The following is a 15,416-nucleotide window of genomic DNA, read 5'->3' as shown; positions in this document are numbered from 1 at the left end:
AGGCAAAAATAATCAAAGTAAGTCAGTAAAACAGCCTTATCCTGATTAAAAATCTGATAAGAAAGAACAGATAACTCAAATTCTTCTAACAGAATAAATATCCAAAAGAAATAACACTTTCCAAGAAAGTAGTTTAATATACATCTTATCCATAGGCTCAAAAGGAGGAGCCTGCAAAACCCTTAACACCAAGGTAAGATTCCATGGAGGAGAAATTAGCTTGATTACAGTTTTAATACTGATCATAACCTGAACAAAACTATGAATATCAGGAAGATTCCTGTGGGTTTTGCTGTGGAACAAAACTGAAAGAGCAGAAAGCTGCCCCTTCAGAGATAGACCATGCCATTAAGTTCCACTTACGATCTGGATGGAAAAATGGACTTTGAGCAAAATGTCTGACCGTAAAGGCCAAGGAGGACTCCTGGACATCTGAACCAGATCTGCATACCAAATTCTGTGAGGCCATGCTGGGGCAACCAGGATTACCAACAACTTCTCTAGGCTTATCTTAGAAAACACTCTGAAAAGAAGAATCAGAGGAGGAAAGCAAGCTGAAAAGACTAAGGCCTAGATTTAGAGTTTTGTCGGTAACGACCTGCGTAGCTAACGCTGGCTTTTTTCTGGCCGCACCTTTTAAATACCTCTGGTATTGAGAGTTCACAGAATGGCTGCGATAGGCTCCAAAAAGGGAGCGTACAGGCATATTTACCGCCACTGCAACTCTCGATACCAGAGTTGCTTATGGACGCGGCCAGCTTAAAAAACGTGCTCGTGCACGATTCCCCCATAGAAAACAATGGGGCTGATTGAGCTGAAAAAAAAAACCTAACACCTGCAAAAAAGCCGCGTTCAGCTCCTAACGCAGCCCCATTGTTTGCTATGGGGAAACACTTCCTACGTCTGCACCTAACACTCTAACATGTACCCGAGTCTAAACACCCCTAACCTTACACTTATTAACCCCTAATCTGCCGCCCCCGCTATCGCTGACCCCTGCATATTATTATTAACCCCTAATCTGCCGCTCCGTACACCGCCGCTACTTACATTATCCCTATGTACCCCTAATCTGCTGCCCCTAACACCGCCGACCCCTATATTATATTTATTAACCCCTAATCTGCCCCCCACAACGTCGCCTCCACTTGCCTACACTTATTAACCCCTAATCTGCCGAGCTGACCGCACGGCTATTATAATAAAGTTATTAACCGCTAATCCGCCTCACTAACCCTATAATAAATAGTATTAACCCCTAATCTGCCCTCCCTAACATCGCCGACACCTAACTTCAAACATTAACCCCTAATCTGCCGACTGGAGCTCACCGCTATTCTAATAAATGTATTAACCCCTAAAGCTAAGTCTAACCCTAACACTAACACCCCCCCTAAGTTAAATATAATTTAAATCTAACGAAATTAATTATCTCTTATTAAATAAATTATTCCTATTTAAAGCTAAATACTTACCTGTAAAATAAATCCTAATATAGCTACAATATAAATTATAATTATATTATAGCTATTTTAGGATTTATATTTATTTTACAGGTAACTTTGTATTTATTTTAACCAGGTACAATAGCTATTAAATAGTTAAGAACTATTTAATAGCTAAAATAGTTAAAATAATTACAAAATTACCTGTAAAATAAATCCTAACCTAAGTTACAATTAAACCTAACACTAAACTATCAATAAATAAATTAAATAAAATACCTACAATTACCTACAATTAAACCTAACACTACACTATCAATAAATGAATTAAATACAATATCTACAAATAAATACAATTAAATAAACTAACTAAAGTACAAAAAATAAAAAAATATTTACAAACATTAGAAAAATATTACAACAATTTTAAACTAATTACACCTACTCTAAGCCCCCTAATAAAATAACAAAGCCCCCCTAAATAAAAAAATGCCCTACCCTATTCTAAATTACAAAAGTTCAAAGCTCTTTTACCTTACCAACCCCGAACAGGGCCCTTTGCGGGGCATGCCCCAAGAAATTCAGCTCATTTGCCTGTAAAAAAACACATACAATACCCCCCCCCAACATTACAACCCACCACCCACATACCCCTAATCTAACCCAAACCCCCCTTAAATAAACCTAACACTAAGCCCCTGAAGATCTTCCTACCTTATCTTCACCTCACCGGGTATCACCGATCCGTCCTGGCTCCAAAATCTTCATCCAAGCCCAAGCAGGGGCTAGACATCCATCATCCGACGGCTGAAGAAGTCCAGAAGAGGGTCCAAAGTCTTCATCCTATCCGGGAAGAAGAGTAGATCCGGACCGGCAACCATCTTCTTCCAAGCGGCATCTTCTATCTTCATCCAATGAGGACCGGCTCCATCGTGAAGACCTCCAGCGCGGACCCATCTTCTTCCGACGACGTCCAACTGAAGAATGACGGTTCCTTTAAGGGACGTCATCCAAGATGGCGTCCCTCGAATTCCGATTGGCCGATAGGATTCTATCAGAATCAAGTTCAATCCGATTGGCTGATCCGATCAGCCAATCAGATTGAGCTCGCATTCTATTGGCTGTTGAATGAATGCAAGCTCAATCTGATTGGCTGATCGGATTGAACTTGATTCTGATTGGCTGATTCCATCAGCCAATCAGAATTTTCCTACCTTAATTCCGATTGAATCCTATCAGCCAATCGGAATTCGAGGGACGCCATCTTGGATGACGTCCATTAAAGGAACCGTCATTCTTCAGTTGGACGTCGTTGGAAGAAGATGGGTTTGGATTAGATTAGGGGTATGTGGGTGGTGGGTTGTAATGTTGGGGGGGGGGGGTATTGTATGTGTTTTTTTACAGGCAAAAGAGCTGAATTTCTTGGGGCATGCCCCGCAAAGGGCCCTGTTCAGGGCTGGTAAGGTAAAAGAGCTTTGAACTTTTGTAATTTAGAATAGGGTAGGGCATTTTTTTTATTTTGGGGGGCTTTGTTATTTTATTAGGGGGCTTAGAGTAGGTGTAATTAGTTTAAAATTGTTGTAATATTTTTCTAATGTTTGTAAATATTTTTTTATTTTTTGTAACTTAGTTCTTTTTTATTTTTTGTACTTTAGCTAGTTTATTTAATTGTATTTATTTGTAGATATTGTATTTAATTCATTTATTGATAGTGCAGTGTTAGGTTTAATTGTAGGTAATTGTAGGTATTTTATTTATTGATAGTGTAGTGTTAGGTTTAATTGTAACTTAGGTTAGGATTTATTTTACAGGTAAATTTGTAATTATGTTAACTATTTTAGCTATTAAATAGTTCTTAACTATTTAATAGCTATTGTACCTGGTTAAAATAAATACAAAGTTACCTGTAAAATAAATATAAATCCTAAAATAGCTATAATATAATTATAATTTATATTGTAGCTATATTAGGGTTTATTTTACAGGTAAGTATTTAGCTTTAAATAGGAATAATTTATTTAATAAGAGTTAATTTATTTCGTTAGATTTAAATTATATTTAATTTAGGGGGGTGTTAGGGTTAGCTTTAGGGGTTAATCCATTTATTACAGTAGCGGCGAGATTTGGTCGGCAGATTAGGGGTTAATAATTGAAGTTAGGTGTCGGCGATGTTAGGGAGGGCAGATTAGGGGTTAATACTATTTATTATAGGTTATTGAGGCGGGAGTGAGGCGGATTAGGGGTTAATAACTTTATTATAGTAGCGGTGCGGTCCGCTCGGCAGATTAGGGGTTAATAAGAGTAGGCAGGTGGAAGCGACGTTGAGGGGGGCAGATTAGGGGTTAATAAATATAATATAGGGGTCGGCGGTGTTAGGGGCAGCAGATTAGGGGTACATAAGTATAACGTAGGTGGCGGTCGGCAGATTAGGGGTTAAAAATATTTAATCGAGTGGCGGCGATGTGGGGGGACCTCGGTTTAGGGGTACATAGGTAGTTTATGGGTGTTAGTGTACTTTAGAGCACAGTAGTTAAGAGCTTTATGAAACGGAATTAGCCCAGAAAGCTCTTAACTACTGACTTTTTTCTGTGGCTGGAGTTTTGTTGTTAGATTTCTAACGCTCACTTCAAACACGACTCTAAATACCGGAGTTAGAAAGATCCCATTGAAAAGATAGGATACGCAATTGACGTAAGGGGATCTGCGGTATGGAAAAGTCGCGGCTGAAAAGTGAGCGTTAGACCCTTTCCTGACTGACTCCAAATACCGGCGGTAGCCTAAAACCAGCGTTAGGAGCCTCTAACGCTGGTTTTCACAGCTACCGCTAAACTCTAAATCTAGGCCTAAGGAACTACTACAGAATCCACTAACTCTGTATAAGGATCCCTGGACCTCACAAAGTACCTGGGAAGTTGCTCAAATGAGAGGACATTAGATCTTTCTCTGCAAGACCCCAAAGATCCACAATCTGATTGTACAGATACTGGTAAAGAGAACACTCCCCTGGATGTAGAGATTGATGACTAAGAGAGTCTGCCTCCCAGTTGTTCACCCTTGGAATATGAAATTTGAAACACCTCCTTCATTGCTAGGGAACTGTGAGTTCCCCCCTGATGGTTGACATAGTCATAGAAATAGTTCTAAAACATTGAAGGGTAACCTCGCTTCCTGAGGATCCCAAAGGCCCTGTGCACTCAAAGCCCCCCAAACAGCTCCAAAACCTTAGAGATTTGCATCTGTAGTGATCACAGTCTAGGAAGGATGAGCAAAAGACAAGCAAAAGACGCCACCTGAATAACAACCTGATGAACCTGCCTAGAGACTAACTTGTACTGGGATAAAAAAAATTCCTTTGAGATAGATGAGTATAATCTCTGCACCATTGATGCAGCATACAAAGCTGAAGAGGCCTCATGTGAAAATGTGCAAAGAGAAAGGCATTTGAGGCTGCAATCATTAGACCTAGGACTTCCATACATTGAGCAACCAAGGTAAACGAGAGAGAGAATGAAGATTCGGACAAGCTGACACCAATTTTAACCTTCTCTGCTATGTTATAGAAAAACCCAAAAAAGTTACCTTTGTCTGAGGAACCAAAGAACTTTTTGGAAAATTGATCCTCCAACCATGCTGTTGTAGAAACAATAGTCAGTTGGTGTGAGATTCTGCAAAAGGAAAAGACGAAGCTTGGACCAAGATATCATCCAATTATAGAAACACTGAAATACCCTGAGACCTGATCACAGACAGAAAGGCACCCAGAATCTTAGTGAATATTATTGGAGCTGTAGCCAGACCAAATGGCCAATAAACTGAAAATGAATGTCCAGAAAGACAAACAACAGAAACTGGAAGTGTTCTTTGTGTATTGGAACATGAATCATTTAAATCTATTGTGGACATAACCTGACCTTGCTGTACAAGAGGCAGAATAGTCCGAATAGTTTCCATTTTGAAAGATGGAATCATAACAAATTTGTCCAGGGCTTTCAGATCCAGCCTGAAAGTACCTTCCTTCTTTGGAATAATGAAGACTGAAGCTTTTACAGGATTCCTTGGAACATTGGACAGAAAAGATTTCCTCTGAAAGGCCTTGTTCTGAATCCTATTTGATATCCTGGAGAAACTATATTTAAAACCCAGGGGTCTGTAACAGACTAAAACCAAGCCCCTGAAAGAGGCTTAATCTGCCCCCTAACAGAACCTCTGGATCAGGGCTGCACCTTCATACAGTTTTGGTTGTAGGGATAGATTTCTAACCCTGCTTTGACTTGTTTCAGTTAGCACTAGGTCTCCAGACTGAACAAGAGGTGCCTTGCTTTGAGCAGAGGAGTCAAACTTTTGTTCCCTATTCCCTAATAAAATGACCAAAAACGATTAAAAGCTTTCCCTGTAGAATTTCTAGAAAAACTCCTTTACCTCCAGTAACAGTAGATATTACAGAATGTAGAGATAATAATCTGGATTTTGACACTATAACAGCAGACCAGGATTTAAGCCATAAGGCTCTCCTGGCAAGAACTGTCAAATACATGCTTTTGACATTAGTCTTCATAATATCAAATACAGCATCACAAACAAAAGAAGTGGCACTCCTGAGTAAACCCAAAATATTTGAACTAGCAGGGTCATCAAAATACTGTTCTGAAAGACTAGACAACCAGTAAGTAGAAGCAGCAGCCACATCAGCAATAGAAATAGGTGGCCTGAGCAAAATATCCTGCATGTACGAAAAGACTCTGATTTTCTATCTAAAGGGTCTTTAAAAGAAGCACTGTCTTCCAAAGGAATAGTAGTATATTTAGCCAGAGTGGAAATGGCCCCATCAACCTTGGGAACTGCTTCCCACAAATCAATATAAGTAGTAGGTAAAAGATATAAATTTTTAAATCTTGCAGAAGAATAAATGAATTGCCTGGATAAGACCATTCCCTAGAATTATTTGAGAAACCGCATCAGAAATAGGGAAAACTTTAAAGAGATTAACAACTCTTAAAAACTGAATTTAAATGATTACAAGGCATCAGAAAATGTAGGATCTTTAACCCCTGACGCAATTAAGGAGGCAAAAGACAGGTCCCTATTTATGCAATATTCATATTTTGATGTCGGGCTTGCGCATCGGGTACGCGCATATGAAAATATGCGACCGTATTTGTGCGCAAGTCGGGTGTTGGGTTTCTTTCCACTTTTTTTTCTCCATTGACTTCGATGGGGGAATAGGTTATTGTTTGCAAGACAGTCTAATTGTGCTAGAAGTAAGCTGTTTGCGCTCATCGGGTTAGCGCGAGAGCGATAACTTTCAACTCATAATACCAGCGCAATCCAACGAGCGCAAAAAGTTTAATTCTAGTGCAATTAGGGCTCTAAGGAAGTCCAAAATACTCCTCCACTGGCCCTTATTCTTTTGCATTTGATTATCTTTATCTGATCAAGCCAAATAGGGATAGATATGCAGCAGGGTGAGGTTTGTGAAGCTTGCATATGCTCTTCCAGTTGTCAGAATTGGAAAACTCTTACTGTAATTTCGGTCTGAAAATTAAAATAGGGCAAAATAAATAAAATAAGTGAATTAAAAAGTTGTAAAGTGTACTGTCCCATTTTATCACAGTCAACTGATAAAAAAAAACAAAATTGAATAACAAAACTATTGTGAGCTTCCACCCACTCAAAGAAGAAAAAAGGGACAAGACTATATATATATATATATATATATATATATATATATGTGCGACACCGACGCATTCGTCGGTGTCGCCAGTTGCGCAGGCATCCTCAAAGGAATGTTGGCTGCACAAGACAGCCATAAGAATCCAGTGAAGCTGCATCCCGGTGGTTTCCGAAAATGGCAGGGTGGTGAAAGAATCCACCGAAGGTTCACACCACCCTGCCATTTTCGGAATCCACCTGGATGCAGCATAGGCAAACCCGAAGCCTTAAAAAAAGACAAGCAATCACCCGCACAAAATAATGAAAAAACACGTAACCGCCCGCAAGAAATAAATAAAAAACACGTAACCGCCCACACAAAGTATAACAAAAAAAAACTAACCTCACACCGAAACCGCCAACCCCCACATCGCAAAATAATAAATTAACCCCTAATCCGCAAATAACAATTAAAATATGAACCCCTTAACAGCCAACCCCCCACATCGCAATAAACCTAAATGAACCTATTAACCCCTAAACCACCAACCCCCACTGCAAATAACTAATTTAATTACTAAGCCCCCTAACCTAGCACCCCCTAAATTAACCCCAATACTAGGTTATACTTAAATAAAACCTAACATTAAATTACAAAAGAAATAATCTAAAATTACAAAAAATAAAATTCTAAAGTTACAGAAAAAAAAGAAAAGAAAAAAAAAGAAACCTAATCCCTATGAGAATAAAAAAGCCCCCCAAAATAAAAACACCCCCTAAACTACCAATAGCCCTTAAAAGGGCCTTTTGTAGGGCATTGCCCTAAGTTAAACAGCTCTTTTACATTTAAAAATTACTAAATCCCCCTAACAGTAAACACCCCCCCCCCACCAACCCCCCCCCCCCAAAAAAAAAAACTAACACAAAAAAACCCCAAAAAACTACCCATTGCCCCTAAAGGGGCATTTGTATGGGCATTGCCCTTAAAAGGGCATTCAGCTCTTTTACTGCCATTAAAAGGGCAATCAGCTCTTTTCCAGCCCATTAAATCCATAATCTTAAAAATAAAAAATAAAATAAAAAAAATCCCAACACTAAGCCCCCAAATAGGTACTCCCCGTTCCTGAAGTCCGGCGGAGGTCTTCTTCCAGGCGGCTCCATCATCTATCTTCATCTTGAACGAAGACGGCGCAGAGGTGCGGAGCTGGCTTCCCGAATGCGTGGATCCTCAGCAGCTGTACTCAATGGTGGCGGTCCTCGACGGCGTGGAGGCTGCTCTTCATGAGATCGTCCGTCGCACAGTGAAGACTGAATGCAAGGTACTCCATATTTATTGGGGTACCTTGCATTCCTATTGGCTGAAATGTTAAAATCAGCCAATAGGATGAGAACTACTGAAATCTTTTTGGCTGATTTGAATAGCCAATAGGATTTCAGTAGCTCTAATCCTATTGGCAGATTTTAAAATTTCAGCCAATAGGAATGCAAGGTACCCAAATTGATTGCGGTACCTTGCATTCAATCTTCAGTGTACGATGGACATCGGATGAAGCGGAGCCTCCATGCCACTGAGGAACGTTGCAGCCGCTGAGGACAGCCGCTGAGGATCCACGCATCAGGGAAGACAGCTCTGCCCCTCCGCTCTGCCTTTGTTCGAGATGAAGATAGAAGATGATGGAGCCGACTGGAAGACCACCTTCTCCGCCGGACTTCAGGAACGGTGAGTACCTATTTGGAGCTTAGTCTTAGGCTTTTTTTTTTTGTGGGTGGCTTTTTTTTTTTTTAGATTAAGGTTTTTGGGCTGGAAAAGAGCCAATTGCCCTTTTAAGGGCAGTAAAAGAGCTGAATGCCCTTTAAAGGGCAATGCCCATATAAATGCCCCTTTAGGTTTAGTTTTTTTTTTTTTTAGTGTTAAGTTTTTTTATTTTGGGGGGTTTGGTGGGTGGGGGGGTTTTACTGTTAGGGGGTAATTGGTAATTTGTTTAGGTAAAAGAGCTGTTTAACTTAGGGCAATGCCCTACAAAAGCCCTTTTAAGGGCTACTGGTAGTTTAGTATTAGATTAGGGGGTGTTTTTATTTTTGGGGGGGATTTTTTATAGGGGTATTAGTTTAGGTTTAATTTTTTTATTTTGGATAGCTTTGTTTATTTTTTTCTGTAATTTTACATTTTGGGCAGGCTTATCGCCTAGTATATATATATATATATATATATATATATAAATATTTTTTTTTGGTGTCACACGATCATGAGAAAAATAACACCATGTTCTTTTAAAAAATAACTATTTAACATTAATATTTTACATGTAATGACCCAGAGGGTAGTCTTATACAAATGTTTCACTCATAATACCACTACACAGATACTCTAATGAACGGAACAAGTGTTTTTTGTGCTAAGACAACAGCTGAATGATGTAACACAACACCCAAGCACAAAACAATGACTTTGTACAATCTAATTAGACACAAACAATAAAAAATATATGTCTGCAAACCAAGGACACATTCATGCAAAGCAACACCAGAGGAAATGTATACAGTCTTCTATTTAAGTATTAGTTGATTAAAAATAAAATATTAAAAGAGATGAAAATAGAGTTGACAAATTGATGAAAATTAGAATACAAAGCTAGAGGAAAGCTAAATACTTAAGGCCTACAAACGCATGATTTTGAATAAATACTTAAGAAAAAAAAGTGCATCGTTCCATACTTTTTTAGGATGCTCCACTGGAGTTTTCTCTTCTTTCTGAAATAATGTTCAAAATCAAAAGGTAAACATACTTAAGGAGACAAAGACAAAGTGTTAAATTGTTACTGGATGAGGCATCTTGTGTTTTTTTATGGCAGCCATTTTGTAAAGAGTGTTGAAGAGAAAATGAATATTGAAATGGAAACAGAAGCAAACAAAATATACAAAAAGAGCCAAAATTACAATAGACTATACATTTATTGCCACTTTATTTCTGTATTGCAAAGACTCGTTAGGATTTTCAAAGTCCGGAAAAAATGTAATTAAAATGTAATATGAATTTCAGGATGTCATTTAAATGGACATTATCGTACAAAAATGACATGCTTGAATTTGTTCCAATAGATTGTAACATTGATAAAGTTACAATCAGGAGCCACAGAGCTAAGCGGAAGTTGCATGAACCCTGCCAATCACTGGCTGTGTTTAGCTTGGGAGCTGCAGTACTTGTGGCTCCAGATTTTGACTTTACCTATGTGTTTAACGCTGTAACTAAGCTCAACAGTAAGTTAAAAAAATGAAATGTTGTAAAGAATTAGAGCATGTAGTTGTTTGCACTGCATTATCCCTTTAAACAATTAGGACTATAAAACTACAATAATAAAATCTGAATTTAAAAATACAAATGTATTGGTAGTTATAAGAAAATGTAAGGACATTTGTCAAATAATGCAGCAATATTTATTAAATCTCAATAAAATGAGATTGATTTACAAAATTTACACTGGAATATTCCTGCACTGGATTTACAATGGAATATTCCTCAAATGAATCTTGCAAAAACACCTGTGTTGAATAGATCATCAGCAGTGATAAACCTGCCTATTATAAAATGGGTTTGTGTTATCAACAAACAGCAGTTGTAGGTCTTCATAAAATGGTAAAATTGCTTGTAAATTCACTCAAATTCACAGTTTCCTCCACACAAATGTCAACATATTTTTTTATGAGATGATACAATAAAATATATTTTGGATAATAAACTTGGAACAAACTTTAAATTATGCATGAAATGAAACCTTTGTAGGTATGAGTGAATCATACTTTGTTGATAAGAATAAAATATTGTGAAACAGCCATGCTGAAAACGTTTAAAAACATGTCATGTCAACAATTAGGACACATATACAAAATGATCATTTAAACAAAGAATGCTACATTCATTTTACCAGAAGTCTTTTGTACTCACCTTACTGCGGGAATCTACATTTAGCAAACACACCCCACAGGCTAGTTCTTGGGCATTCTTAATCCCTGGTCTGAGCATACAGGAAGAAAAATCCAGTGCACTTTCATCAGGCTGAAAATAAATTTAAATGAAAAATATTGACAGATTAAATTTATTTAAATATAGATATTAATATATTAGCTAAAATAGAACAAATTATTTATGCTAGGAAGAATTCAGTCACGTAAGAAGAATTTTTGCCAATTGACATGTTCCACAATATTAAAATCTGCCTTTAATTGCTTTGGAGTGGTTGGGGTGTAAGCTCTGTAGAAGTCTATATTTCAGCCCTTGTATCACATACTGGAATGTGGAATCTGTCATTTGAAATACTGTGGTAAAAAGTTTAAACCTTGAAAACAATGATCACATGCCACTATGTAGTTTTAACTGAAGTTGAATGTATCTCTCCTACATAACTCAAAGAGCCTTTTCCTTTCTTTCAAACAAGGGTTTTTTCACAACCACTAGAACGCAGGTGATCTCTTTGAGAAACCGGAAACACCTACTGCGATTTTCTATGGATGATTCCTTATTATGAAGAGGGGGGAAAAAAACCTTTATTATTTAAAATATGAGAGCCATGTCTTTCTAATGAGTTAAATGCCCCTTTAATGTGCAGGTGATCACCAAAGGAAAGATCCAAACACAGAATTCGAGACATTTTCAGTAACTGGCATGCCTCCTCCATAACACATCATTTTGGAGCATTTGTGAAAACCTATATGGAATGAAGACGACATGAACTATGTGTTAATCCTATTTACAGTGTATATTTACAGGTTCACAGGTCTGTAAAACTTGAATTATGAATTAATGCTCTTGGTCATAAAACATTTATTGGAAGAAAGGACACATGGTTTCATAAAAGACCTTGTCCTTTGGGACTTGAGATAATCTGAGCTGAGCCGAAATTCACCCCAAGCGAAAAGACTTTCATCTATACAAAAATCTCCATCCTTAGGAATACCAGCTGCATATCAAATACAAACTGAGGAATTCAAGGTTCTACTGAGACAAGAAGCTCAACTACAACAATAAATTATGCAAATAGGTTCAAACTATACACCACCGAACGCAGCACTGCTATGTTGTTGTTGTTATTATCAGTTGTTTGTAGAGCCCCAACAGATTCCGCAGAGCTCTTTCATGGTGGCAAGAGTCCATGAGCTAGTGACGTATGGAATATACATTCCTACCAGAAGGGGGCAAAGTTTCCCAAACCTCAAATGCCTATAAATACACCTCCCACCTCACTTATACCTTAGTTTAATGTATAGCCAAGTTAGTGAGGTGTAAAAAAGCATAAAAAAGAGAAACAGGACAAAGTGCTATATATATATATATATATATATATATATATATATATATATATATATATATATATATATATATATATATATATAAAGAAAATCATAACCCCAAAAAATATTGGGTGGGTCTCATGGACTACTGCCACTATGAAAGAAATTAATTTATCAGGTAAGTTCTTACATAAATGTTTTCTTTCATGTAAGTGGCAAGAGTCCATGAGCTAGTGAAGTATGGGATATACCCAAGATGTGGAAGTCCACGAGTCACTAGAGAGGGAGGGATAAAATAAAAACAGCCATTTTTGCTGAGAAATTAAATCCAAAAAATAATTACGTTTTCTTAAAAATTTCAAAAAACCTCAAATCATGGCAAAATTTAGTAAATGTATGCAAAGAAGAACAAGTGTCTGCTTTGCAAATTTGATTAACTGAAGCTTTATTCTTGAAAGCCCAAGATGTGGAGACTAATCTAGTAGAATGAGCTGTAATACGCTGAGGCGGAGACAGCTCCTCCTCCAAATAGGCTTTGTGAATCAAAAGCTTCAACCAAGATGCCAAGGAAATGGCAGAGACTTTGACCTTTTCTGGAACCAGAAAAAATAACAAATAGACTAGAAGTCTTTCTGAAATCTTTAGTAGTCTCAACATAATATTTCAAAGCTCTTACCACATCCAAAGAATCTAAAGATCTTTCAAGAGTATTCTTAGGATTAGGACACAAGTAAGTAACAATTTCCCTATTGATGTTGTTAGAATTTACAACCTTTGGCAAAAATTTAAACGCAGTCCGTAAAACAGCTTTATCTTGATAGAAAATCAGATAAGGAGACTCGCAAGAGAGAGCAGACAATTCAGAAACTCTTCTAGCAGAAGAGATAGCCAAAATAAATAAAACTTTGCAAGAAAGTAGTTTAATATCCAAAGAATGCATAGGCTCAAAAGAAGGAGCCCGCAAAATCTTTAAAACCAAATTGAGACTCGAAGGGGGAGAAATTGATTAAATAACAGGCTAGATACAGTGGGGCAAAAACATAATTTATGTAAGAACTTACCTGATAAATTCATTTCTTTCATATTAACAAGAGTCCATGAGCTAGTGACGTATGGGATATACATTCCTACCAGGAGGGGCAAAGTTTCCCAAACCTTAAAATGCCTATAAATACACCCCTCACCACACCCACAAATCAGTTTAACGAATAGCCAAGAAGTGGGGTGATAAGAAAAAAAGTGCGAAGCATATAAAATAAGGAATTGGAATAATTGTGCTTTATACAAAAAAATCATAACCACCACAAAAAAGGGTGGGCCTCATGGACTCTTGTTAATATGAAAGAAATGAATTTATCAGGTAAGTTCTTACATAAATTATGTTTTCTTTCATGTAATTAACAAGAGTCCATGAGCTAGTGACGTATGGGATAATGACTACCCAAGATGTGGATCTTTCCACACAAGAGTCACTAGAGAGGGAGGGATAAAATAAAGACAGCCAATTCCTGCTGAAAATAATCCACACCCAAAATAAAGTTTAACAAAAAACATAAGCAGAAGATTCAAACTGAAACCGCTGCCTGAAGAACTTTTCTACCAAAAACTGCTTCAGAAGAAGAAAATACATCAAAATGGTAGAATTTAGTAAAAGTATGCAAAGAGGACCAAGTTGCTGCTTTGCAGATCTGGTCAACCGAAGCTTCATTCCTAAACGCCCAGGAAGTAGAAACTGACCTAGTAGAATGAGCTGTAATTCTTTGAGGCGGAATTTTACCCGACTCAACATAGGCAAGATGAATTAAAGATTTCAACCAAGATGCCAAAGAAATGGCAGAAGCTTTCTGGCCTTTCCTAGAACCGGAAAAGATAACAAATAGACTAGAAGTCTTACGAAAAGATTTCGTAGCTTCAACATAATATTTCAAAGCTCTAACAACATCCAAAGAATGCAATGATTTCTCCTTAGAATTCTTAGGATTAGGACATAATGAAGGAACCACAATTTCTCTACTAATGTTGTTGGAATTCACAACTTTAGGTAAAAATTCAAAAGAAGTTCGCAACACCGCCTTATCCTGATGAAAAATCAGAAAAGGAGACTCACACGAAAGAGCAGATAATTCAGAAACTCTTCTAGCAGAAGAGATGGCCAAAAGGAACAAAACTTTCCAAGAAAGTAATTTAATGTCCAATGAATGCATAGGTTCAAACGGAGGAGCTTGAAGAGCTCCCAAAACCAAATTCAAACTCCATGGAGGAGAAATTGACTTAATGACAGGTTTTATACGAACCAAAGCTTGTACAAAACAATGAATATCAGGAAGAATAGCAATCTTTCTGTGAAAAAGAACAGAAAGAGCGGAGATTTGTCCTTTCAAAGAACTCGCGGACAAACCCTTATCTAAACCATCCTGAAGAAACTGTAAAATTCTCGGTATTCTAAAAGAATGCCAAGAAAAATGATGAGAAAGACACCAAGAAATATAAGTCTTCCAGACTCTATAATATATCTCTCGAGATACAGATTTACGAGCCTGTAACATAGTATTAATCACGGAGTCAGAGAAACCTCTATGACCAAGAATCAAGCGTTCAATCTCCATACCTTTAAATTTAAGGATTTCAGATCCGGATGGAAAAAAGGACCTTGAGACAGAAGGTCTGGTCTTAACGGAAGAGTCCATGGTTGGCAAGATGCCATCCGGACAAGATCCGCATACCAAAACCTGTGAGGCCATGCCGGAGCTATTAGCAGAACAAACGAGCATTCCCTCAGAATCTTGGAGATTACTCTTGGAAGAAGAACTAGAGGCGGAAAGATATAGGCAGGATGATACTTCCAAGGAAGTGATAATGCATCCACTGCCTCCGCCTGAGGATCCCGGGATCTGGACAGATACCTGGGAAGTTTCTTGTTTAGATGAGAGGCCATCAGATCTATCTCTGGGAGCCCCCACATTTGAACAATCTGAAGAAATACCTCTGGGTGAAGACACCATTCGCCCGGATGCAACGTTTGGCGACTGAGATAAT

General features: G+C 37.7%; 1 protein-coding gene across 6 annotated transcripts in view; it reads right to left on the bottom strand.

The window, feature by feature from the left end:
- SYNRG (synergin gamma) overlaps positions 1-15,416 on the bottom strand; it is a 402,787-nt gene that overhangs the window by 7,790 nt on the left and 379,581 nt on the right. For 4 of the 6 annotated variants that reach the window (XM_053706889.1, XM_053706891.1, XM_053706892.1 and 1 more), the window contains 2 exons: positions 11,038-11,148; positions 9,810-9,845 (listed from right to left, as the gene is read on the bottom strand). In XM_053706889.1, coding sequence (XP_053562864.1) covers positions 9,810-9,845; positions 11,038-11,148 — 147 coding nt within the window. The remainder of the gene's footprint in view (positions 1-9,809; positions 9,846-11,037; positions 11,149-15,416) is intronic. The other 2 variants (XM_053706890.1, XM_053706894.1) reach the window with 1 other exon arrangement.

This window comes from Bombina bombina, chromosome 3 (genome assembly GCF_027579735.1).
Source record: "Bombina bombina isolate aBomBom1 chromosome 3, aBomBom1.pri, whole genome shotgun sequence".
Classification (NCBI taxonomy): Eukaryota; Metazoa; Chordata; class Amphibia; order Anura; family Bombinatoridae; genus Bombina; species Bombina bombina.
This window is presented reverse-complemented; position numbering and strand designations above follow the sequence as displayed.